General features: G+C 44.8%; 1 protein-coding gene and 1 long non-coding RNA gene across 6 annotated transcripts in view; one reads left to right on the forward strand and one right to left on the reverse strand.

The window, feature by feature from the left end:
- The window catches only part of PNPLA7 (patatin like phospholipase domain containing 7), a 125504-nt gene that overhangs the window by 49783 nt on the left and 48881 nt on the right, over window positions 1-26840 (reverse strand). For all 5 annotated transcript variants that reach the window (XM_055807307.1, XM_055807300.1, XM_055807289.1 and 2 more), the window contains exons 20-26: window positions 26247-26360; window positions 14884-14944; window positions 12597-12746; window positions 3298-3361; window positions 2617-2785; window positions 1270-1452; window positions 114-232 (exon numbers count right to left, since the gene is read on the reverse strand). In XM_055807307.1, coding sequence (XP_055663282.1) covers window positions 114-232; window positions 1270-1452; window positions 2617-2785; window positions 3298-3361; window positions 12597-12746; window positions 14884-14944; window positions 26247-26360 — 860 coding nt within the window. The remainder of the gene's footprint in view (window positions 1-113; window positions 233-1269; window positions 1453-2616; window positions 2786-3297; window positions 3362-12596; window positions 12747-14883; window positions 14945-26246; window positions 26361-26840) is intronic.
- LOC129784679 (uncharacterized) lies at window positions 3368-6827 on the forward strand. The gene is made up of 2 exons (XR_008747686.1): window positions 3368-5605; window positions 5679-6827. It is a non-coding gene; the product is annotated as an uncharacterized LOC129784679 (long non-coding RNA).

Here is a 26840-nt window from a genome sequence, read left to right on the forward strand (position 1 = left end):
AGCGCTGATGTTGCCGGATGCGCGTTATCCTGGAGAACCTGCCGGAGCCCGGTGCCAGCGGTGCTCCAGGATCCAGCACTCACACACCAGCGTGCCCGCGAGCGGCCACCTACCTCGCTCCTCCGCCCCCGAGCACCAGCGCAATGGCGTTTCCAGTCAGAACACGAGCCAGGCGAGAGAAGTCGGAGTGACGGTCCGGTGGTTTCTGGAATACGCGTTCGTACATCTCGATCTGCAGAGGAGAGGCACAAGATGCTCATTCTAAAGGCAGGGCAGAGTCTACACCAGCAGCCAACAACATGCTGTTAGAAAGCGGGTGGACGGCTGTTCTTCAAATGGAAAGAGGGTTAATGAACTATCCAACAGTCCTAGTGACCACATGCATCTCTCCTGTTACTATAGAAGCTGGGAGAATTTCACTGTAGCATGGTGTGGAGGAATGAAGGCAGGCTAATTAACATTGATCATGTGCAGCTGTGGGCTGGCTTCAGGGGCAGTGGGTTGGCTGGTGTGGATAAGGTGCAGCTGTGGCTGGTTCCTGCTAAGGAGTTAGATAGCTCTAAGGGGGATATGAAGAGAGGACCAGAAGAAGAGAGACCTGGAAGAAACAGAGGGAGGAGAGAGCGTGCCTGGGATGTAGGAGAGACAAGGAGAAGGGTGCAGCAGAGGCAAGAAGCAGGGTGGGCTGGCCTGAAGAGGATGAAGAAACAGCACTGACAGTAGATGGACTGTTGAAACCTTGTGGGGGATTGGTGGCTGTGCTGGGGCCAGGTGTGGGAACTGTTTATGGAAGCGACCTGGGATGGGGTGGTAAAAGCCTTGCTGCAGCCGGCTAGTTTTGAGTGCTGCGACAGCACAGTGTTTTCTTTGGAGCTATTTCTCTGTCTTGACAAGGATTTGTGGTTAGTGGGGAGCATCACAAGCCTGCCTCCGCTAGACCTTTAGCACGGTTTTTGAAAGCACAGCAATCCCCCCCGATGAGCAGGACACCACTGCACACACACACCTATCCATATGACCTTCACTTAGTATTTACTGACTTTGGTTAACCAAAAAGCCAGGCACGCATCCATAAAGACGACATCAGCCCCTTAACCCTCTGCTTCCTACAGTAAACTGGGGCCAAACAGATTCAAAGAGAACACTGCCGGTGTAACAGCCAGCTGCGCATCGGAGTATCATGGAGCATCCTTACCTCAGACCACCTTTGACAGACAGATTACAAGTATCACAGCTAAGAGACCAGCCACCAAAGCAGGAATCTCTTACCAGCTTGGGCAGGCTTCTTTTGGAAAAGACCCTGCGTGGACAGTGGAGATGAAGATGAGCAGAACACCAGCTCCGCATGTTCAGCCATTCCACAGTTCGGGAAGGGAGAGGTCCATCCTCCTTATGGAGCAGGACGAGTTGCTTCTGGGCTCGGACTGCAGTGTTCTCCAGCATCCTCTCCAGCTACAGCATATTAGACACATCAAAGGAACAGGGCCGTCAGGTATTTACTGCTCCAGCACCAGTTTAACAGAATACTATATTGTGAAATACACATGTTTTAAACTTACATATTTATATACGCACAGAGAGATATATGTCTGACCTCCATTCCTATCTGAATCTGCAGACAGCTACGCACACTAAGAACCCTCAAACAAGATTTATTTGGACAACTACATTGTTAGTTGAGGGCTTATATGGCACACAGAGCTCTAAAATCAAGGATTCAAACCTGAACGCTGAAAATTGAATGCTTTGTACCTAACACATCAACCATTAAAGATACAGCACAGACACACTTCACGCAAAGCGATATAGCTTCCCAAGTCATACTTAAGCCTACAACCCTTCAGCACGTTTTGTTCTTCCACCCCCAATCACACCACTTTTTTCCTCCTTGCATTCCTTGGTTTTATGGGTTTTTTTATACTTTTCTTGTTTTCAGCAACTGACGGCGACTTGCTGTCACGGTGCTTCCTGCCTCCCACACACCGTCATGAGGAACCAGCACAAAGTGACACACCAGAACGCTGCAGGTGATACCAGCCCCAGGCTCTTCGGAAGCCAGACCAAGCCATTCACAATCCTAAAAAAACCCACTTGTGACCTCATCTTTAAATTTCTTACAGAATTTCTGTGCCTGATCAAACTTTGGTAATAAAATATAAAAAATAAAAATACATAGAAAGGGGAAAAAAATTGAGCTTACACTCTGTAATAAAATATATTCAATTAATCATACAAGGCAATTGATACCTATCTTTTCCTATGCACACACCATAAATTCCAGCCAGGCAGAAAAGAATTTCTTTCTCTATCTGCAGCTCCTGCAAAGATATCCTCAGCAGAAAGGCAAAGCTTCAAAGCAATTTGACTTTTGGTTTACCATTAGCCAAAATGACTCTTTAGAGGAAAAGAACATAGCTGGAAATACTTCTAGACAAAACCTGCCATTGCAGAGGCTTCTCATTCAATTCTTTTTCTATTTCTAAGACACATTTCTCAGGAATAGTTTGTATTTCTGTATTTCCTAGGTATTAAGCCCAGGAAAATCCCCAAGTATGAAAAGCCCTTCTTTGACCTGGACCGTTAACACTGCAGGCAGGGAAGGAGTGATTTCCACACCTCTCCAACAGTAGGCTCTTGGTCTCCCAGCCCAACGATCAAGATGCAGTCAGCCTGTCGGATGCAGCGCTGAGTCCAAGGAGTCAGGGTGCTGTCCGCCTGGTACAGCACAATGCGGTGAATATCCTCCTGCTGTCCCAGCCAGCTAGTTAGTCGGTATTCATGGATACTGGGGATGGAAAAGAAAAAAAAAACCAAACAAATTCAAATGGTTTTATATCACAGCTCCTAACAGAGTAGAGAGAATCTTACATGTTGACCAAAACAATCTGAAGGGCATCAGGGAGCTGCATTTCTTGCTCATGCAGTTTAAGAACCTTATCTGCTCCCGTTTCCAGGCTTGTGCTTGCTTTATTTCTCCATTATTTATATCATTAGATATACACACAAAGGAAAGAGGATGCAGCAATGCCTAACTTCAGTATGACTTCCATGTCATCCCTAGGAACGAGCACGCAATACCCACCCGGCGCAACTCAGCTTTTCCAATTTCACAAATGAGAAAGTAACTATGGAAAAATCCCACCCACATTGGAACCGAATACTCTTGAAAAGTTGTCCCAAACACCTGGATGAGAAAGCACAACCTACGTCAGAACACAGGATGTTACTCCCAATTACTTTATACGACCAGCATAGTATCTTTCCACATTTTTTTTAAGTAATAATGAGGGTAGGTACCTATCCAGCGCAGCAGAACCAAGTCGCTGTTTGATGTTATCACTGGTGAGCAGCAGAGCAGGACCTGGAAGAAGAAGTTTCATAGATGAATGCCTGCTATTCAGCTCCTGACAAACCACATTGAGGAAATGTAGCTGTAACAAACGTAGTTCTGTGAATTTGCTTTGAAGATCACAATGGATCGGTGCATTGATCAAAGAAAAAAGAGCTGGCAGTCTTCACAAAAATTTTCACACTTATCTACAATTAACATCTTCCCATTCTCCATATTCCCAGAGCTCTGTTGCTGCATTAGTCACAAGCTACAAGCTCTCTTTTATCGCGCTGCTCTGTCACACAGGATGCCAGCTTCCACCACAGCTGCATCTTCACAACCACAACCACCAGAACATCCCGTACCTTTTGCAACCACAGAAAGCCCAGGAATCTGGTTTCAAAGAAAAATAAGCTACTTCACTAACCTACTGGAATACATAATTTGTTCATCCTGCACTGAACCAACTCCCCAGATGAATCCTAAAGTTCTCTGTTAGAGCTTTTAGAAGCTCTCATTATATAATAATAATAGCTCTATTAGAATGATAATATCATTATTATCTACGACTTCTTATTCAATGTGCCAACAAGAACCTACACCACAACCAACCCCGAGAGAAGAGACTCCCAGATCAGTAGGGCACAGGCTGACTCACACCACTTCCACTGCAGAGACAGGCGTACGTAAACACATATCTGGCAATAACATTATATCTGAGACTAATTTTGGTGCAAAAAGTTTCTTGCAGGCGCTTCATTATTCTTATTAGCAATTCTATTTCAGCAGCAGCAATACCTGCCACGTGCAATGAAGGATGCAGAACTGCAGATAAATACATAAAAACCCAAAGCAAAGCAAGCAAGGGATTCAGCTCACACCTAAAAAAAGTATTATCTGTCTCTAATTAAAAGAGAAATTCACATTTACAAACCACGGAAGTGTAGTCGCTTTGTATTAATGTTTTCGTTGTGTAATCCTTCATTGTTCCATTAACAAAATAACTGAAATCTATGTACGAAGTAACAAAACAGTTAATTAAATGAGGTCTCTCAAGGCGCTAATAAAGCGGCATGGTTTAATGCATTTCGTAAAAATCAAGGAACCACGAATGAACAACATGGTAAAAGGTCGCAATTTCACACTTACACACTCAAAAAGCAAAACCCCCAAATGCAGCACATGGAGCTGGCCACCCTGTGCCATCCTGCGGGGCCAGCTCCTCCTCCAGCGCTCGAGTCCTCCTGCAAAGGCTTCAGGTTCAACATTCTGCAGCATTAGACTTGGATAAAACCTCAGAAGTATGAGTTTTCACCTTGTATTTTCAAACACCCCAATAATGCCTGCTCTTTGTCATGCTGATGATGATGGAAGAACAAACAAAAATGGACAAAAATAGCCCCTATGTGGAGACCAAAAAGTAAAAGCTGGTAAGGAAGCACCAACAGGAGGCTGACTTGGAGGCTGTCTTGAGGGCAGAATTTCATTTCCTTATCCTCTAGTAAAGCTTATGGTAGTCGGTTCCTACAAAAGCAACAAGTCCCAAGGAGATGGAATTGGTTTAGAAGCATTTCAACGGGTTTAACGTGCCCTTCAGCCCTGCACCTGTGCTGCTGCCCCTGTGCTCGCCCGACCACCTGCAGAACACGGCCCTGACGCTTGCGGGGCTTCCTACCACCCGGTCTGTACCACTGGTAGGTTCTTCGGTCCGATCCACCATCCAGCCTCACAAACAGCTGGTCTGGATGAGGAAGGGGTTCCCAGAAGAACTCCTGGTGACATTGCAGACGAAGGCAGCAAGGCAGAGAGGGCAGGTCAATTTGGACAAAGCATTCAACAGCAGAGTTATCGTTCATGTTCATTAACGTGCCAAAGTTGTCAGCAAAACAGAAATGATATGTAGACCAAATATTCTTCCTGGGTATGTGACTTACAAAGCTTTATGGCAGTGGCAGAAGTTTAGCAGGCAAAGACGAACGGCCAGGAATGCACAATGAGCTGAGAAGTGCAATAAGAACGTCGGGTAAGAGACTAACGCCGAAAAGGGAACAACATGCTCCACCTCCGCGCCTGCCTGTCACCTCCCTGCACCCGGTCACCGAGACCCCAGCACATTGGCAAAGGAGCCCGGAGCACACACAGTGATCTGATGCACCAAAGCCCTGGTCCTAAGGAGAAATGATGAAACCCCGTGGCCCCGGCAGCCAGGACACCTTCTACACAAGGTGAGAGGTGGACGTTGTAGAGCTGGGGTGCACCTTTACATGGGTCCAGGTGATGGCTACTTCGCCCACAGGTATCTCCTTGGGAGAACACACCCCCATTGAGCATCTTTACATGGGTCCAGGTGATGGCTACTTCGCCCACAGGTATCTTGGGAGAACACATCCCCATTGAGCATCAGAAGAGCCTCGGAGAGACAGGTGGCTTCAGACACCATGCCCGTTCGCCTCACCTCTGTGTTTGGAAAAGGGGCAGTTCACATGACACAACACACGTGTATGGACGCACACGGAGCAGTGCCAGCTCGGGTGGGGTCTGCCCCGCATCCCCTCCACACACCGGCAGCACGGCACAAAGCCAGCCAGACCCTTGTTCGTCCCCAGCACAGAACACGGTGATGCTTCCAACCAACCCAACTCCGTTTTGTTTCAGAAATAACCACCATCTGCTCTACACTTTCAATTCCTAGCAAGCTCCCAATTAACCAACCGTTAAATAACCTTCCATTAATGTGATCAAGAACATCAACATATGCGTTCTCATAAAACAGAATGACCAAAAGTGTTATTTAAATGAAACTGCCGAGAGCAACAAAGGAAAAAAAAAAAAAAGTCATTCTCCAATACATACCCCTCCAACAGCCACACCAGCAGGCAGGAGCGTCCGAGATGATGTGTTAGTGCATCCTCAGTGTGCGTTTTAGTTACACATCATCACCTAGTGATGCTCTCTCTGCACCTGACATCAGCCCCGCATGCAATTTACAGGTGCAGGCGGCCCCCTTAGAACACCCCTGCACCCCCCAGCACCTTCCAGGGACTGCTCTCCTCCAGCAGGATTAGACACGGGGTGAACGGCTCCAAGTTAAAAGCGTAGGAGAGGTGATACGAGGTAACATTAAATATTTATCTAAGCCCAACAGTGTCTCTCTGACTGCGACCAACAGCAGATTGCTGGTGGAGAGGATGACAGCAAGGAAAACTTAATTACACTCTCCAAGCCTCCAGCAATTTGCAGCTCATGAATTTCTCAAGCCAGAGGTGGTGACTTTTCACAGCCCCTGGGGGATTTTTCTTTTAGCAAACTCCTTGGGATTCCGAATCCCAGCTGTTATGCACTTCAGGTAAGAAAAGTGCCTGGCAGCAGCCTTACCCCTGGGCACTGAGCATCATGATTCCTGGGGAAACCTCATGGAACATCTAAATGGGTACTCCAGGGCGATCTGTTTTTCAGTACAGAACTACAATTCCATGAAAGAGAAGCGAGAGGGGGGGGGAAAATGCTGGCAAATATCAGAGGTCTAGTTCATTTTATCTTTCAAAAACAAAAGGCCCTCAAGAAAAGGGTTGAGACAGCCCTTCAGCAAGGCTTCCCAGATCAAATCCTGCCCCAGTAAGGAGACAAGCATCACACGTGAGAGAGAGAACTCTTCCCTTCTTTCCAAGAATGTGCATGATACTCACTTTGGTAATTTTTTTCCCACATAACATCCATTTCATAAGATATGCAGGAGTGGGAATACAGATATCCTCGTTCTAAGCCTAATAAAACGTGGTCAAAAAGTTGCCTAGAGGAACCAGAGGCCCCAAGGTCAAGGAGTGACCTGGATGCTTAGAAATGGTTGTAAATCCACCTCACCTGGGAAAAAACACTCACAGGAAGATACATCCAGTACAACATGCACCGCAGAAAAATTTTAGCACGGCAAACATATTTGCCTGGACTTCATCAAAAGAGAATTTATATTTAGCCTAATAAAAGCCTACAAAATTATGCATCAAAGACACAGAACTGATAAATAAGTCTGATGTCCTAGTGTCAGATCTCACCCAACAAAAAATACCAGGTTGTACCCACCAGGCACCACATTAAACAGCATCGAAATCCAATCTGGGTGCGAGGAAGGGAAATTCAGGCAGAACTACAATTAAAAGCTCCAATAAATTATTAGTAAAGATATTTCAGTGAGCTTTCTAATACATTACACATTTTTAGAAATTAAAAGAACGCTTATATTTAAAGGGCAGAAAGGAAGGAGAGAGACACATATGCTGGATGTGAATCCACCTCTACTTCAGTCTGAAATTATATATGATCAGAGGGCTCCCACATACAATCACAATTCACACAGCCATGTGGTATCGTTTAGATAAAAGAACAAAAAAACAGTTAGGCAAATACTTTTTAAAAATCTGAATACTGCAAAAAAGATTTTTGATAAGACATGCTCTCAGCTCTACCAGTATTAAGTGGAAAAAATATCAGTAATAAAACCAGACAGCACAAACATTGACCAGAAGTCATCGGCGTGGTTATTTTATTTTATTTTTTTTTACTTTGCACAGCAGTAAAACTTACCTGATTTCATCTCACTCCAGTACAGAAGTGGAAAATTCTGTCCCTGCTTTTTGGAAGTTTCATATCCTACATCCTCTTTCTTTGGAGACCCAGAGACCAAGGTTCAAAGAAACTGCTCCCACACCGAAGCACACGAGCAAACGCAACAAGGGAGCAGTGATGTAGCCTCTGGTCCACCACGCTCTGCAGGACCTTGCTGTTCCCTCCTCAACGCTCAGATCATGTTTTACATTTCTACCTGCCTCAAGATGAGAGCAGGTTCATGCAGAGTTATCGCCACCAGGTACCAAGGATCTGCTTCACCACCCAGCTTTTAACAGAACAAACCCTACGGAAACAGGAACACCCCTTAGTGTTTAACTGGGACACATCCGTACTGTCCGGAAACAATATCTGAATTATCATCAACCACAGAAACACCAAACCTCAAAGAAACCTGAACAAATTGATGGAATGAAGCTGCGGGTCGTACTGCACATTGATGCTCCCTGCATACAGAATGTAAGCACAACGTGCCCAGCATGCTCTGGGGGCCAGAGAGCCCAGTATGGAGAACGGTCTGGTCACGTAAGGTGTTCCCATTACCTATTTAAATAAATAAATAATAGTTTGAAAAAAAAAAAAAAAATTAAACCCACACAACAGACTCAAGCAACCAAACCCATAAGCCCTGCCTCTTTACAGGCAAAAGTGTTCTGGAAGGGGGAGGAGTGGAAAAAATAATTAAAAAAGTAGATTCTGAATACTTTTCCAGTTCTTGTGGACAGCATACATCAATTCATGGTGTTACAAAGCTTCCACTGTCAAGCTGAGCTACTGTGGCTCCCCCACCGCGCCTTTCTGCTCAAGCCATAGCCACAGGGGGGGTCCTGATGGCTGCACCCAGCATCGGCTGGGGTTTGGGGAGATAGGTAACAACACAACAGCTGAGGGGCACAAATCCTGCCCAGCAGGTGAGGGCTGGTTGAGAAAGCACCGACTGAAACACGGCTGGTACGTCAAAGTGACTGTCAGCCAGCCACCAACCACCTCGTTCCGTAACGAGCGGGCAGCCCCGGGCTTGCTGAGCATCCCTGCACACCAGCATCCCCCCGGAGCACGGGCACCTCGCACGGTCACCCCTGGGGCTGAGAGATCCCCTGCCCCAACAGATCCTCGGTAAGCAATGAACAGCGCGCTAAACTTGTCATCTTAGTTATGTGGTCTAAAGGATGGATTGTGCACATATAATCCCTTCTATCTAAACCGCCGACCAAGCCTGGGACTAAGTCTGGATCCAGCCATGCCAAAACTGCCCTCCGAGGAGTTCAGAGGGCACAGGCGTCCTTTCTGAACCTCACCACGCAATGGCAGCGTCTCCCTGACCATTTTTTCTGACCCTGTCTTCTATGCAATACATAATCAAGTGTACTTTGCCAAACATTTTTAAACCATTGCATTCACTATCAAACTTTGTTAAATTGCTCTTTTGTACCAATAAACATATTGCTGCTTCCCTCTTAGGAGTGAAATGCATCACTCATTCCGCGACAAGATACTCTGTCATTATTTTTATACCCCCTTAATAAGATGGAAGCAGTTAAAAAATTACAAAAAAAAAAAAAAATCCTGTTAAATAGATTAACCCGCACCCAGCTCCAACTCATGGCACTGTCAATAGCCTTCTAATGCCAGTTCCAGGAAAAGAAAAACCATCCTCTAATTAATTTTGCAGGTTGTGTTACAACCCAGCCTGCATCCCGACTGCAGGGATCATCCCTGGATCTGCAGCAGCTGGTACCTCGCTGATCCTTGCGGAGATCTCTGTGTTACTGCCTGCGCCCTCCTGATTTCTTCCGTCCTCTGGGCTCCAACCTGCAGCAAGGGGATTTGAGGTATCACTGCAATACGCATCCGAGATAAAATTAACAGGAAGAGTAAGGAATTTCCTAAAATAATATATTAAGTTGCAAAAGAAAGCTAAAACTGATGGCTTTCACCCCAACCTAAGGCTACCCTCCGCCGCTCCGGCACCTATTTCAAGCCCAGAGCAATGGAACGATACGGATCAGATGTTCAGTCAACTGTTGAATGGTAACATCTGATTTCCATCTACAATTTCAAAAGTCAGCTTAAGAACCACCAAAAGAATAAACAAAATATGCCAATAGCAGCAAATCTACACAGCAAACTCCCTTATTTTCAAAATTAGGGACGTATACACTGAAAGAGACTTCCTTAAGAGAAAGCTTTTCAATTAAGCCTTCTCAAGCATATTAAATAACACCTCTCATTTCCATAAATACATTCAAGCCCTAATGGCAGTTCACACCCAAACCCCAAGCACTAATTAGCCGCTGGGGCAGTAAGAAGCAGGTCAGCACCCAGGCGGCAGAGCACCAAGCTCCAGCACCCCAGCTGCCCCCCGAGCCCCTAACGCACACCTCACAGTGCTAACAGCCAGGTGAATAGCGAGACAATCTGAAAATAAACGAAAATTTTGCTTCATGACACTGACTTTCTGAATCATTGCATTTTTGGGAGGGAAAAAAAAAAAAAAAAATCATTCCAAAACCCAGCCCCTTTCCCTATGGCAAAGCACCACCTGGCACATTGCGCACAGCACTGTCACACCCCAATAAGGAATATCCAAACAATCTATAGCTACAATATAGCTATATATTATATATAGCTATGTAAGTATATATATAATAATTATATATAATATAACAAGTATAAAGCGTAGTAAGTATAAAGAAAACACAAAAGCTCGGGGGAAAAAACCCAAGAAACCATCAACCACCTAAAAAACCCCAAACCCCCAAAACAAAACCAGAACGGAAAGAGAACGCTGTTTCCATTAAACAAAATTTTTTTTTAAAAAAATAAAATACAGCCTGCACGAAAACCCTCAGCCCTGTAGGGTACGTGAGCACGCAGAGCATGGGCAGAAGGTCACGCAGTGCCCCCGAGTGCTGCGGGGCTGAGCCCACCAGCAGAGGCTACCGAGGCCGGGGCGCTGCTCTGCCAGCTGCGTGTTGAACCATACGGCTAGCTGTGTTTTCACACAACACTTTCCTCTTCCCACTAGAGCAGTCTGCTCTGTTTTGGCAAGAACTTCAGATGCCAAGGTTGTATAGTACCATCTATAGCTGCCAAGCACTACACAGTCATCATTTTAGGGAAAGAAAAAAGAAGGGTGAACGAGGGGAGGCCAAGCGATCACAACAAAACCCCTTGTTCGTCACGTTCTAGTTGCTTTCAACTAGAAAGGTTATTTTTATTCCGAATAGTCCATCTACCTACTTAAGTTTCTGTTTATTTTATTTACAGGCTCCTAGTGCTGTCACCCATCAAAACAAGCTGGCAACAATCCATACGAAGTACCCATTAGCAATATAGCTACGGCTGAGATCTCCATTATGGAATGTAAATTTTTTCTGCCATCTCAAAATAAGAGGGATCTTCAAACACCCACCAATTAGTTCTCACTGTAACACATCTCCACCGCAAGCTGCACACAAATTCATATTTCAAAAGGTTAAAGCGTTCGAGCATTAACAGCTCTTTCCCATGCCTGCTCACCTAGAAGATTTTTCTAAGCAGAATAACAAGTGCCAGGTCCAGATACCCTTAAGGTCAAAAAGGAAATAACCAATAAATGTAAGTGGTTATACCTCAAGCATCACGTAACCTGTACTTTTCAACATAAGAAGTCACAAGATAGCAGACTAACAATTCATCAAAGGACCACAGGAGATTTAACTCAAGAGTATCTGTGATAGCGCATGAGGATGGGAAGGGGACGTTCAGGAAATGTCACACTGCAGTACCGAGCGTGAACCGAATTGCGAATTAAAAACACAGTTTTGTGAGCAACTGGAACTTGCACACACAACTTCGCCAACGGATAAAGCAGTTAATGACTCAGTTGTGAGCTGAACACATGGTTCTGTGAGCACGAGACAGACAAACAAGCTGGCAGCAAAGAGGACGATGATTTAGGACTTAAGTTTGGACTTCCAGTGCCAACCTGGATCTCCTCCACGAGCTGCTTCCATCAAGTTTTATACTTACCACTCACTGCATTACCTCAAGGAAAGAAAACTGTAGAAGAAATCCTTTGCTGGAGGCAGCTGTACAACTGAGGAAGCCTGGAAGACTCTCACATGTGAGAGGGAGGACCAGCCTCCTGGACAGGCGCTGTGGGAAGCCCAGCGGCAGCGGGGTTTGTCTGCTTTCCCAAACTTGGAAACAGAATCAGAGCTGGTGATGCTCATTGTACCATTTGCTACCAAGGATTTTTTTATTCCTCATTAGATGGTCAGGGAGAGCATTAGGACAAAATGCGAAACAGCAACAGCGAAGCCAGCTGCAGGACACATCCCCGCATCAGTGTCTCCAGCAAGTCCCAGTAAGACTTTCTGTCTCACAGCTGATGGCAGCCATGGCAAGAGGCCAGACAGATTGGCTAATATTTCTGAGTCATTAAGGCTACCAAGTTTTCCACTAAAATGAAACGCACGTTTTAAAGCGGGGACAGGAGCAGGGAGCATGAAAAAGGCAGATTCTGAGCACTGCTGCAGCACTACCGCCCTAACACGGCACAAACCCACCTCTGATGGACAGACACTTGGCCATACCTCGCTCAAAAGATCAGCAGCATTTATACCCCGTGATGCAGCAACACGTAAACACTCCTTACCCACAGCGCTGAGAGCATGCTTGAGCTCCAGTGTAAAAGCTGTAAGTGGCACCTCTTCAGACACCGGCATAATTGCTACCGTGGAGAGGTTGCTGGCGGGATTTCCGGCATCCCACTTGCTGCTCGAGCTGTGTAATCCAAGAGGATGACCTGTTTGAAAAGAAAAAGCTTGCCATCAGCCAGCTGGGAAAGCTAGGTGTCACTTCATTGTTTTCAACTGTCAGGCAGCAAGGAAATCGTGACTGAACTGCTGAACCCAAGAGAGATGTACCATCCCCCGTACCACACCAAGGAGTGCCCACATATGGCAGTCGTAAAAGGATGAAGAATAATTTTCATCATTTTTGGCTGCTGACATAGCATGTTTGGGTAGATATTAGGTCTTGTTAAAAATATCTGGCTGCCAGGAACAGGTTAAACGCAACGTGCACTTACCTGACCTGTTAAGATAAAAAGGCACTTTGAATGGCCACAGTTTTGGAACAGGCGTTGAGGTAGCCCACAGGAGGAATTAACTTAACCAACAAACCCCCCAAACCTGCTGTCAGTATGAAAATATTCCAAAAATTAACATTCACTTTTGATGGTATTCCTGATCCAGGAAATAAATACCTGTTTTCAACAAAGTTCCTATAAGGAATGTTTTCTCCACCTATTTTCACTTCTCTCCAAGACGGGAAAATGTGGAGCTTTACAGATAGATATGTGCTTCAGAGTATTAAAAGAAAATATGGAACCTCTGAAGTAGCTGCAAAGTAACCGTGAAGGATCTCCAATAAAATATGGTAAGCTGAGGGAGGACAGTCTGGGCAGAAGAAAGCATTTTTTGACAGAAGTGTGTGATGTGTGTGTGGTGATTAAGATCTTCCTGGATGGCTGGGAACGGGAAAAGGTCAGTGGTAGTGGTGTTCCACAAACCCCTCATTTTGATACTATTTCTTTTCTCTTTAACTAAGCCTTCCCAGGCAACCTTACCTTGCTGCTAATGCCTATCAGCTCAGCTCTAAGCGCCTGAGATAAGTTCCTGCTGATGCCCTTGCACCCAGCAAAGGCTTAAGGTGCACCACTAAGAAGAATCCTTGAGATGGACGTGTGGAAGTACTTGATATACCACATGAAAACTCAAAGTCTACATGCAAGAGCGACAGTACACTGCAGGACTCAAAGAAATATCAGATAAACTTCTCTCAGCTATATTCAGCTGTTAAGTTATTAAAGTCTTCTGAAATAGCTCTGCACAGAACATTAAATAGTTTTATCCAAGCTTTTTGGCAATCTTCAAGAAGGTATTCAGAGGTTCAAACAAGTTACACACCACTGCTCAACTCCTTCAACCCCACCAGTCCCTCTCCCTCCTCGGGACTTCAGTGGTGGGCAAAGCTCTGACTGAACTCCCATTACCGCCACTAATTTTTCTCCCATTTTCTCCAAATCGCACGTTGCCCCATTTCCCAAACAGCATGGGCTCTGCCCAAGGCCACAAAGGCACCTCAGCACTGCTAACGTTTCAGTGCAAATATCACTAGAGATTGGTATGTGACCGATGGCGTATGGAAAGCTGAGCAGACTTTCCCGTTCACTCCCCAAGCCTGCTCCAAAACATGGGAATTTGCATTTTCGGTCTCCTTGGATGACAGCAAAACCAGCAATAAAAGTAATTTAAAACCCCAAACAAACAAAACCCAACCAACCTACAACAGCAAAGAAGCCACAACACCCTCAGCAGTTAATGTGCACCTCTTTTCTTTTAAAAGCCACTCAAGAAAATTTGGAAAATTTCCTCCTACTCACTTCAATCGGAAAATACATTTCGTTTTGCCTTCGCCACATACACAAAGCTTAAAACCAATGCACAGCAGACCATTTCTTCTCAGACAATTCATTAAAATAATGCAAATACAGACATATTAAGTTGGTCTACATGCAGATGCCACTCAGCATGACTATCTGATTCACATCTATTACAGCTGCTGTTTCCAATGTTCCCTCGGAGCATTTCTCTTGCAAGAAATTTCAAGGAAATTTCACTGCACATATGCAGCACTACTGTTCCGTCTCAATTGCAAATCATTCCATTCCCACACTTAATTAACCATGCTCTGCCAAAAAAAAAAATATTCTAGACATATATATAATAAAATTACCATTCAACTTGTGACAACAGCTATAATATTTAGTGACAAATTCTCTTTACAAGTATGCACTTTCTGTTTCCAGATTTAACGATGTAAATCCAGCTCGAAGGAAGCACCAGCATCAATGGGAGTAGTCCAGGAATGAGTCTTACCTCCCTGCTGAAGGCTGCCAAGAATCTTCTCACCCAGTAAGTGAATAAGTCTAGTCACAACCTAGCAATGGGAGAGAAAAGAAAAAGAAAATAAACAGACATTCAGGCAGAAGGTACCAAAAATAGCACATCTAAATGGATACTTCCAAAGTTTTGGAAGATGTTATCTCAAATTGAACCACAAGGTTTTGTAAGCACAACTTCTTTCCTGGCTGTAACGATTGGTGACTGATCATTTGTCTTGATTTCTTTTACCTTATTTTACTCTAATCTGGAAAAACAAGAAAACAAAACAGCGGTATTTAACTTGCCTTGGGAACAAAAGGAAAAAAAAAATCCAATTATTTGGGGAAACATGTCAAATTGCATTTTCAGTTCTCGTATCTCTCTACAGCACACTTGCACCTCTTCAGTCACGCTCGCGGTTCTGTTACTTTCTGTAACTCCACTTTCTGTAGGTACTAAAGGCTTAGAAACCTTCAGCCTGTACCCAAACAATCCCCCCAGTCTGGTTCCACCTCAGCCCCTGTGAATTAAGTTTAAGACATCTTGAATAAAAATATATAAAAATTAAAAGCACATACTCTAAACCCCTTGCAGAATCAGAACAAACCACCTAAGAAATCGCTTTCCCCCTCAAATCATGTTTGCGTGGTACCTTTGAAGGGGCAGATCTTTTCCCAGCTTGTTTTCCAACAGGATTGCATCAATATAAACCAGTATTCAAACAGCCAAGCATATCCGAAAACTGACAAGCTTATCTCCAACATTAATAATCATTAATTTCCAACAAGTGGTGTAGCAGAAGACTAGTATCTGCAATACCAAGCAGCGAGACTTGGAAAATGCATCATTTCATCTGAAAATCTACGTGCAAATGTTTTACCAAATAAGCAAAATAAGATATTTAAATGCATTAAGAATTAATAGAGCAATCATTAGATACTCGCCCCCAAATGAATAATTCAAGGTCCAAATAACTCTTATCTTCAGAAGGGCGCAAAAAACAACCCCAAAACCACCATAAAAGTTCTCCAAACTCTTAACAAGCTAAACAAGCAGCAGCAAATGGATTTTGGAGACAGACAGACACGCTGTTCCCATAAGAACAGGCACTTCAGGATGAGTCTTTCAAACAGAAGACCATGTAAGCATCAAGACAGGTCAGCATGCCCATCGGAATCATTTATATATCCTGCTTTCAAAAAAAAAAAAAAAAAAAAAGAAACAACCACCAAAAAACCCAACCTGAAACAATAAATTGTCCTAAACTATGAAACTCCATAGCTTTAACGAGCACCAATATGTTTTTAAGCATCCGTAGGAGGAAGGGAGCAGAGCAAACAGGCAGCTTCCGACACAGCGCGACTTACAGCGGAGCAAGGGTAAGAGCTAAACCAAGTTATTTCAGGGATTTCTGTCCCATGGCTGTAACTACATGTTCCTCCAGATGCCACATCAACCATCTCCTCGGTGAGCCAAGTTCAACTTCTTTAAAGCTGCTCTTGTTCGCACCAGCGCCGACACACAGCACGGCCACCCACTCCGTGCCGGGCGGACACCGACAGCGGGCGAGCTCCCGGCTCCCCTCCTCCCTCCTTCGCCTGGAATCTCCGGCAGGATCTACAACGCTTCTGCTTCTCCAAAACACCACCAGAGCCGGTGGCCACCCAGCCGCCCGGCAGGCTCGTTCCTACTTCAACAACGCCAGGATCTGCAGTTCTGGGGTTCAATAAATGGCACTGGGTGTATCTATAGAAAATTGCCCCGATTACATGGAACAGGGAGAGAAAGAGGGAATTCTTAATAAAAATTAAGAGGCTGGTTGTCCTTCCGAAGGGAGATAACCTGCCTCTCGAAAGCATTCGCTGTACCCAGCTCACAGGCTGTCACTGAACCACCTGTACCTGCCCAGCAGGACTCTCCTTAAGCAGTTTGGGAAGGTGTTATGAACGTTTTACACTTCTGATCCACTTCAAACATCAGAATCTTAATTACTTACTAAAACCATCTCCTATATTTAGAACTTTTTCTGCTTTACCGACAGCTAAGGAGAGCTCCAGCTAAGTTAAAGAAAATGTCCAAGGTTAATGATGGAACGAAGCACAGATCCTATTGGTCTCATTTTCCAGTTGGCTGCATCTATTACCGGGAAATATTATTTGTCTTGTTTGCTAGAGCAAACCTTACTGCCTTGGTACATATAGATATGGAAAAATTATTTCCCCGGTGACTTTGTAAGACAAGCAAGTTGCTAACCATAATGGGATGAGTCACTCTGTCGCAGTCATGGCAACATTGAAGGAACATCAATTTGAGATCAGAGCTAAGAACTGGCCTGAAATTTCCTTCGAGTTTTATATTACATTCACTGAATTTTGTTTCACAAAAAGGCAATGCTTTCCTTTAAAAGAGACTTATCCACCTGTCTGGGGGAGAAGTCGATAGAAATCCCATCTCCCCATTGACAACAGAGCCAACCTTCATTGATCGACCTGCACCCGTTACTGCGCGGGGCAGCCAGAGCCATTTGCACCCAATTCAGTGCAACGGGAGAGAATTCAGAACCATCTCACACACACACAAATAAATTCATCCGTCCGGTTTTCAAGCACCTTCATTCTCCTCCCCCTTCCCCCCAGCAGCAGGGCGCAAGCTGTCGGGATGCAGCCGGAGCCGGTGCAGCACAGCTGCATGCAGCCTGAGACCGTCAGAAGGCACCCAGGGGACCTGGGAGAGGACCAGGGTGCCGGGATGGGGGGGAAGGGGGGGAAGCAAGCAGAAATTAGCCCTTGGACTAGGAGCTCTCGGACAGGGATCGGAGGGAAAGAGAGTTAGTCCAAGCATGCCTGGAGGAGATGGAGGCAGGTAACAGGGTAGCAGGTACCTCGGCACGGACATCTGGGCATCATCCAGCAGTCGCCTTCCCTCACCCTACCCATCCAGCTGTATTTTGTAGGAAAAGCTCTGGGAAGTGGCAGCCAGGGTTAGGGCAAAGCAGAAAGGTAGGAACCGTAAGATTTTCTGCTGGAAAAACCAGACTGACCTGGGAGAAACGGGGAGCTCGCGGTGCCCCGGGGGTGCGGTGTGCCACAGCCCCCAGCCCTGCCCCCACACAGCTGAGCCGCTGCCCCACGGGTACGGCTTTTCCAAAAGCAGGCAAGACGTCTCCCCCTCTCCCACGCAAAGGCCAGTCCTTCCCAAGTGCCAGAAGAGCACAGAGCACTTCCCAGACATTGGTACACCAAGAGTGTCTCATGCCCACGGTGTCACCGTCACCCCAGGCAGGACAGCCTTCACAGCACGGTCGGAACGGTCAGCCCTGCTCATCCCTGCAGTGCATCCCGGGCTTTAGTCTCTTCCAGCACCCTTCCACCCAGCCCTGCAAACACGCTCCCTGCTCCCCCAGGCACCAAGTCACAGCCCGATCCACCGGTGCAGAACCAGGCGGTTTAGATTTAAGGTCTCAAGAAAAATCGGGGAGCCCAGACCTCCCCAAGCACACCAGGAGGTTTCTGAATCAGGTGAGAATCGTTAACGACCTGCAAAGTAAATGCAACTTTTTGACCCCTTGTACTAGGGATAAAGCCAAACTTGGTTTAGTTTGTGAAGAAGTTGAATTTATCATTCCTCGTTATTAGAAACAGTGCGTGGATCCTGCTCAGTCAATCACTGTTAATCACTTTAACCGATAATGAGAACCCGCCACATCAATTAGGCACTCCTGCTGTACAGCCAGGCGTTCCCAGAGCTACACCGCTGAACTGCCACGCTGCAGGATGAACTCGTCCTTGTGACAAGGAGTGCCCTCTCCTACCCGCTGCCACCACCTCAAACTGTGAAATGACTCAGAAAGGTCACAAGACTCCACCAGCAAACTAAATATACACCCATGGGGTCCTGTGGCCCCGGTCCTGATGCTCGGAGCCTGCCCAGGTTGTAAAGATGACTGAACCCGCTTTCAAAAAAATCCCCACAGCAAACAACAACAAAAAAAAATTCTAAAAAATCTGCTCTCCTGAGTTTATGCAAAAGGCTTTCCAGGTCAGAAGGAAAAAACCCAACCTTACAGGTCTAAAAAGCTGAGTATACTTCCATCGCAAAAGCTGCTTGGGATTCCAGGTGCATCAGCACCCTTCTCCATAAGCCCCCAAACCTCCACTGTGACTGTAAATTCAAAACACCTCTCCCAGAGCAGGACATTCAGTCGAGACACACATTTTGCAAGTGAAATAAAGTGGTGTTGTTCCTCCTCCTCCCACCTACTCCCTTTTTCAGAATAACTCACCAGAACACTTTTGTATAGGGCAAAGCAGGATAAAGAGTGTTTCCCTCTTCCTCCACTGGCGTTAGAGAGCACCTTCCTCAGCACAACTCCCCCTCTCTGACCCTGCTCACCACTCACCACCTCATCTACCTAGAAACATGTTGTCCCCCCGGCTGTTTCTAGACCAACTCCATCCACAGTAAGACCCGCTCGAGCTCTCAGCGGCCTCCAACCCCCCCTCCCCCCAGCTCCTGCACATCAAATGTGAATGCCTGCTTCTGCATCCACCACAGCCACGGCTCGGGGAAAACATTCATTTTCCCTCTGCTTAACTAATAGTAAATTACTCAACAGACCTGCAGCCTCTGCATTGCAGGGCAAGGACCACATTTCATATTCCCAAGGGGACCGTATTTGCCTGCTTTAGGATGACTAATTCCAGTTTCAAAACAAACGCCCTTCAAGGATGAGGCCAGGCAGTATTGCAGCTCTGCATCACCTGCTAGCGATGGTGCCAACACACAGCCAACTACTCCATCCATCCCAGCTCTCGGGTGTTATCCTGGAGCACCACTTGCTTCGCAGCTACTGTAATTCCCATGCCAAGTGGTTATGGTCACTCTGCAGCGCTGTATTTCCTAGAATCCTTTTAAATATTTCCACCTATTATCCGCACCTAGCTAACCTTCCAAGGCCGGGTTCTAGTTAAAGCTTTTGTTCCTACTCAACTGTGAAACTTAAAGAGATGCTTTGCAACAAGCCCTTTTGAAAATGATTTTCATGAGAATTCAGTTGTAAAATACTTGCCCGTGGATCTTTATTTCACACTGTGAGAACTACAGATTATCTGGCAAATCAGATCTCTGCCAACAGGTAACGATGGCCCCACAGCTTTGTCCCACCTTAGCTAACTTTCAACACCACCACTGTAGAGAAATCATGGGAAAATGTCACAAAACCTACACCACTATCCAAATTCACAATTAACTACTCATCGATGTAAAAGGTACCGTGCAGTACAGATCCATTTCGGTTACAATAGGAGAAACATCTAGAAGAACGAAACCCAAACCTAATGTACCCATCAGCTCCGCTCCAGGCTGCACCGGGGTTCGGGTTTAATTGCATGCTCGTTTAAATCTGAACAAGAAAGCTGCTACGCAAAGGGCCAGTCCCTAGGAAGGACAGGACCAGCCCCTGTTACTGGTGTCTTCTTGCAGGTTCCTGGTTCAGGAAACCAGCCGCAGCTGAAGTAAGCGAGGAACGAGCCCGATACCCCAGTTTGGATCCTGGACAGCCAGCAGATACACAGCCTTACAAATCCGAACACGCTTTTCCTTCCAAGTCTGTTCCAGTCCTCCCCAGTGGATCCTCTACCATCACCCAGATCCAAAAAATTCTCACAACAAAGATGGCTTGCAAGGTGAGTTAAGGACTTTCTTCAACGCCTTTGAAGCTTAAAAATAAGATACTTAACAGTTAAACCTTTAAAACTTTCAATCAGTCATCCAGTAGGTCACCTTTAAATTAAGTATGTTAAGCAACAATTTATTGGTGCCTTCACAGCAGGGTATTACAGACCTTCACGCACACACACGAGTCTGTTAAAAGACATGTAAAAGGGCTTTCTGCCACGCAGGGACCCAATGTGAAAAAGCCAGCACGGAGAACAGGGCTGCCAAGAGTTTTCTATTTTATATGCAATTGGGGTACAATAGTACTAACAGCCGTTTTACCTCTACAAATTCACATAATAGCAGGTTCGTTTCTGTGGAGCTCTTTCCAGGAGCTGAGATTATTCCCTACCAGCTTTTTTAAGGTTTGGGGGGTTTTTGAGGGATGAGGGAGGAGGAGAACTGAATTAGATCCTCAGCTTGAATAGAACCGTGGTGTTACTGAAGTTTTACATGACCCCAGATGAGATAAACACTCTGCTTGTCACAGAATTGGGGAGCTTAGCAAGGGGCCTCCGATTAAAACTTATGATGGTTTTGAGAACTGCGGTGACACAGCAAATTTTAAATGCTCCCTCAGAACAATTTCTGGCACCTTTCAAAATGCTGCTAAAGCAGAGAGAAGAACTGAAGCTTTATCCTGGGGCTGTTGGAGCTTCTAACACTTGCAATCAATTGTGTCTCGAAGAAAAAAAATGTCATTCTCGCATCACTGCTATGATTAAGCACTCACTCCTGCCCGCCTCATGTCGGGTGGCTACAGCTGGTGACCATGCTTCTGCTGAACATTTTTCTTCTCTCCTTTTCACATCCACTTCTCCTGCAGTCAAGGAAAACTTATTTTAATGGGCCATGAGAACAAATACAGAAAAATCTAGAAGCGTGGCCTCTCCTGACCTATTCCACAGCACCACATCAAGCTTAACTAACGTGACGCACAATATACGCAGTGCCTGGGGGAAGCGTTTTGAAACGAGGGCACATTACCAAACTCACTTTGTAAGGCAGATAACCCTAGGGAAGGCTGCATCCACTTCAGAACAGCTCTGGTTAAAACACGCACACAAAGATAGCAGGACCCACTGTTCAAGATGAATGATGGGTTCTGAATATATTTAAACCCCAAGGGCAGGCTTAGAGAATTAAAAGAAGGATGCAGAAAACCTCCGTATTTTCTAGCATGCAAAAGGTTGTCTCACAGTTCAGCCCCCACAGCTCCTAAGCAACTTCTGAGTGCAATTTCCATCAGCTACAGCAGGCCTAAATTTCAAGTTGGAATTAGAAAAACAATCTCAGCTCAGCAGAGAGAAAGATAATCTACGAAATGTGATCCAAGTTATACACCGATGTTAGAACATCTCTGTAATCTGTTCACAAATTCTGCGCTCTCGCTCCTGCTTCGAAACTGCTTTGCGGTGCCAAAAATCGTGAGCTGATTCTCTGTCCTACTTTTTCGGAACTGAAGGCAGTGATGAAAATAGAAAGAATCAATTCCCTTTCATTCCTGCAATGCTGAAGAGCTTCAAGCAGCACCAGAAGCAAGCAGCGAGGCTGTCAGAGGAGCAAATGCTCTGGCTGGCTGAGCGCCCTGGTCCACAGGCATGAGTCCCCAGGGAAACATCGGAGAGGTTCTGCACTGTGGACACTTTCAATCAGGAACGTCTAGGATGCCATATCCAGAGTGAACCAAGGTTGGGATGCTTTCCCAAGAAGCTAGATGATGTAGATTTAACTTCTGCAGGCTGAGCAGGACCTGGAAGTCAACATCTGTCATTTCTGGGCACATACTCTGAAATTTGGCTGTTACTTATAACTGAGATTAGAGTACACGTGCTCACCCATCTGTTTCACCCCTCAGAATAACCAGAGCGATAGGGGGTCACACCAAAGATCCCAACAGACCAGTATCCTGTCTCCCATAGGACCAAAGCAGATGCTCAGGGGAGAAGACAAAACAGAGGGCGAGCATACGGTGCTTCCCCAAGGAACAGCTGTGCATTTTTTCCAGATTGCACATCACAGCTCAAGGAACTTGAATCCCTGTATGGACTAACAGAGCATCATTTCCCCTTATTACACATTGTTCTCGTTGGCACACACCACCCACGTTTACAATTTTCTTACCCATCAGGTAGTATTGTCTTACAATGTATTCCAGAGTTGGAACCCTTTCTGGATCATCTACAAACACATCATGACTGGGGAAAGGTATGTAGGATGAAGTCCCTCCTGGAATTAAGGGGTTCTTCACCCTTGACAGGAAACAGTAAAGCTCAAGGGTAATTAAAACCAACTAAAAGGGGAATTCAACCTCGAACTGCCCGGTTCTTGGCTGTTAAGATACAAACTATGTAGGTACTACAGAAGCTGCCAAGAGGAACACACACGTACAAAAGCACAATTCTCCCTGGTGCGGAATTCCTTTGAATTAACAGAGCACTTCACCTGACTCGGGGGACAAGCACCCACATCTGGTCACTATACTACCAAGTGAGACTCAGGTTAATTTAACCTTAGCAGTCAATAGGGGAGGCAGAGTTGCTTTGCTTTGTTGGTTTTGTGTTATTGGGTTTTTTTTCCTAAAAGATGGTTTTCTGATTTGCAGAGGACTTAAGAGGGAAATGCTCTGGCACATTGCTGAATCACAAGCTAGCTCTTGCTACCTGGTCAATTATTTCAAAACTATTGCACCTGCTATCCTTTCATTACTTGATTACTTCTGGTTGGATGGGGAAAACAACATCATAAATCCTGGGTATAAATCACTCTGCTAGAATAACAGCAGAGGAAATAGGATAAAGAATTCATTTGGCCCATCCTTCTGCTCAGCACTAAGCACTACCTCAAACATAATTTTTTAAGAGGTTATAAAAACAAGTAACAATCTTTTAGCCTTTCTAGGGAGTAGAATCAGCTTTTTCTTCATATCCAACTGCTGCAATTTTAGTAGCTACCATTTGCTCTATTCCAATGTGGCAAGCAGCTTCTGCCCTTTCTATCAGAAGAGAACTTTAAACATTTGAAAATAGCTGCCATGTCTTCCCTTAACCTTTCACAGCTTTTTTGCTCTTATAGGTTATATCTCCAAACACCAGTCAGCCACCTTTTTGTTCTCTAGGCTCTCTTCATTTGGTCTGTCTCTTCCTTCAAACATGCTTCCACAGGCTGGTACTGAAGCTTTTCCAGTATCAGGCGGAATGCAAGGATTTCTTCACTCCAAATAGCATTCTGTTAACATAGTTATTTTTTTCCACAGCTGCATGACATTGTTCAGGCATAGCGAGCTTTTGATCCTCTAATGCCTGGATTCTTTTTCAAAGAAACAGCTACTCAAGACTCTTTTCTCTGTAAGCAATTTATTAGTTTCCAGCTCAAAAACTTATCCGCAGTATACTCCTTTAAAGTTGACTTTGTACTTTCTACTTGACTTCAAACTTGCTACCCTAGTGTCTTCCTCCATCATTCAATTCCCTCTCACTTCTGTCCTTCCTCTTTTATCTGATGGACATGACATACGAGAAGACATAAGAATTTTGAGATCATAGAAAAAAATATTTTATCTTAGGTTCTTAAGATAGTCTGAAAGCATTAACTGCATAAATCAACTACTTCAAGTCTATCTTACACTCCTCTTCCTATTTCTAAAGTTTGTTCTAAAATAATCCAATAGCCAAAATGTAAGCTCTCGCATTTTTTATACCAGTTTAGAATCTGGAGATCTCAAACAGCTGCAAGGATGTATTTTTCTTACAACCTTTTTTGCAACAACTTTCCTTAAACCAGATCTGCTTTAGCATTTTGTTTCATTGCAACTAATTAGCCAAACTATATGCAAGTCTAGAGAAAACTTAATTCCATATTCAAAAAGGTCAGGAATTTGAGGCTGATAGCCTGCACTCTTTAAACAAGGGAAGACGTTTGAATTCTATTACAAATAAGTGTTTTGAACCATATAATAAATGGTAACACTCAAGATCAACTTTTAACTGCAAAGCAAAGAGAGTCACATCTCCAGAGAGCATGCTTTTCAGGGGAAAGGATCTGTGCCAGGCAGAGCAGAAAAAGGGAAGGGGGGGGGGAAGAGACCAAAAAAAAAAAAAAAGACACTAAAATAAATTCCTGCCCCAGACAAAAAAAGCATCAGAACACAGCCTTTGCACAGACCAGCAGTCGAGGTGTTACTAAATGTTACATGTTTAGGCCAGGTTGGATGGGGCTTTGAGCAACCTGGTGTGGTGAAAGGTGTCCCTGCCCACCGCAAGGGGTTGGAACTAAATGATCTTTAAGGTCCCTTCCAACCCAAACCATTCTGTGATTCTACGATACCAGCAATTTACAGTTTAAATATCTTACACGTAACATTTAAAATCATGCGCTATGTAAGGAGAACGGTGGCTTTAAATTCCCAGCTCACCTCCTCGCTGCTTGATCAGCCACAAGGAGACTGATGTTTAAAAGGGGAACTCCAGACAGGGTGCCAGGCTGCCAGCACCCAGTTTGTAGCTAGCCACGTACCGAGGTTGCACCCTGCTACCAGTTCATAAATCTGGGTAGGAAATCGGTTGCATTAAATAGAGAACAGACTTGGAAGACTATTCAAGAGATCCAGAGAACAGGAGTGCCTTAACAACCCACACAGAAGTTCAGAAACACTTCAGCTAAGACAATGCTGACAAGCAAACCAGGAAGATTATTTTTCATTGAGGTAACTTCTGAACACTTACTGCAATGATGACATTATCCTAGCAATAATACAGACAAAACCCCACAGTTTTAGTAAGAAGAGAATGCATGAACACAGACTTTATATCTAATGGTTAAAAAGAATAATAAATCAATAAAGTTATTAAGAGTCCTAGGAAGGAAAAAGAATGCAAGTATTTTAGTTAGGTTTATTACTTTTGCAGGGTTTTTTTCAAGAAATCTGGTAAAATAACTATATGTCTTAAAGATCAGAAATAATTTGAAGTAACAGCAGAATTGCCTTTAAGGCAGTGCAATGATTTAGTATAATGTCCCTGATGCACTTAGGGACAAAGGAATTAAATTTCGAGTCCGTCAGTCTCCAGATCTGCAGGAGAGAGGCATAATGTCAAGTGAATTAAAGGAGATGGATGAGTTGATGGATTCAAAGGGAGCAATCAGCGTCTCCAGGACACAGGCAGATTCAGCAGTTGCAGAATGAGGACTGACAGCCTAAAATGCAAGGAGGAGGAAAACCAACCCTCAAATACCAATGCTCTGGAAATAAAGGTACATATAATCAAGTGCTGACTTTGAGTCCCAGTGAGCAAGACAAATGAACAACATTTTAAAGCTATTTTACAAGTCAAACTTTCATTTATTATCAATGGCACTAAGTGATTTCCACTTTGCTAAATACGCGTGTCCTGTATTTAGCATGAACTTCTTCCAGATACACAAACCAGCCCTGCAATAAAACATGCTAAAACTGATTAGAAGATAAAGGAAGAGAAGCTGGTGGAACTCCAGTATAGATCAGACCAGGCAAAAAATGAGAACAAAGTGTTTCCTCAACGTGCATCAATCTTACAAAAACCCAGAGGGCTTGCTGCTAACAGAGAGCTTTAGCTGCTCAGACGTCTTTTGAGATCGACAGAAAATATTTTTAATTTTCTTACCTGGGGGAATTTGCGTTTGATAGATGTCAGTGCTCCCTCCGGGAGTTTGGCAAGTTCTGAATCTCTGACTGCGTGTACTGTTGTGGCTCTAGGTTGATGGGTTAATGCCTCTACCTGAAAGAGTACATAGCCAAAGCGTGAAAGATAATTCACAACAAGCTGGGGGGGGGGGGGGGGAAGGATTAAAAAATAATCAAATGTCAAGATGAAGAAACCAATTCCCAAGAACCAAACTATCAAACTTGTTGCTCACGCACATTCAAAACAGAACGCTACTTTCCCCCAAGGGGACTTAGACAGGGAACTTACCAAAGGCACATCCATCTGCAACAGGTATTAGCATCTATTTAACCCAAATCTCTCAGGCACACACTCTGCTATCGGACAGTTGCAGTTTCTTACAGAACCAGAACCCTTAGCACCAGGCAGACAGTATTACGAGAAAGTTTTGTTTGAGCTTTTGCAAGCTCTCACACACAGTCCACCTCCAGAGCGAGGATAAGAACTGCTTTTAACACTTGCCAGAACAACCAGAGGCACAGCGAACTCAACACCGCAACAGTTCTGTTAATCCATCATTTTTAACTGTGAAAG

The sequence above is a fragment of the Falco peregrinus genome, chromosome 1 (genome assembly GCF_023634155.1).
Source record: "Falco peregrinus isolate bFalPer1 chromosome 1, bFalPer1.pri, whole genome shotgun sequence".
Lineage (NCBI taxonomy): Eukaryota > Metazoa > Chordata > Aves > Falconiformes > Falconidae > Falco > Falco peregrinus.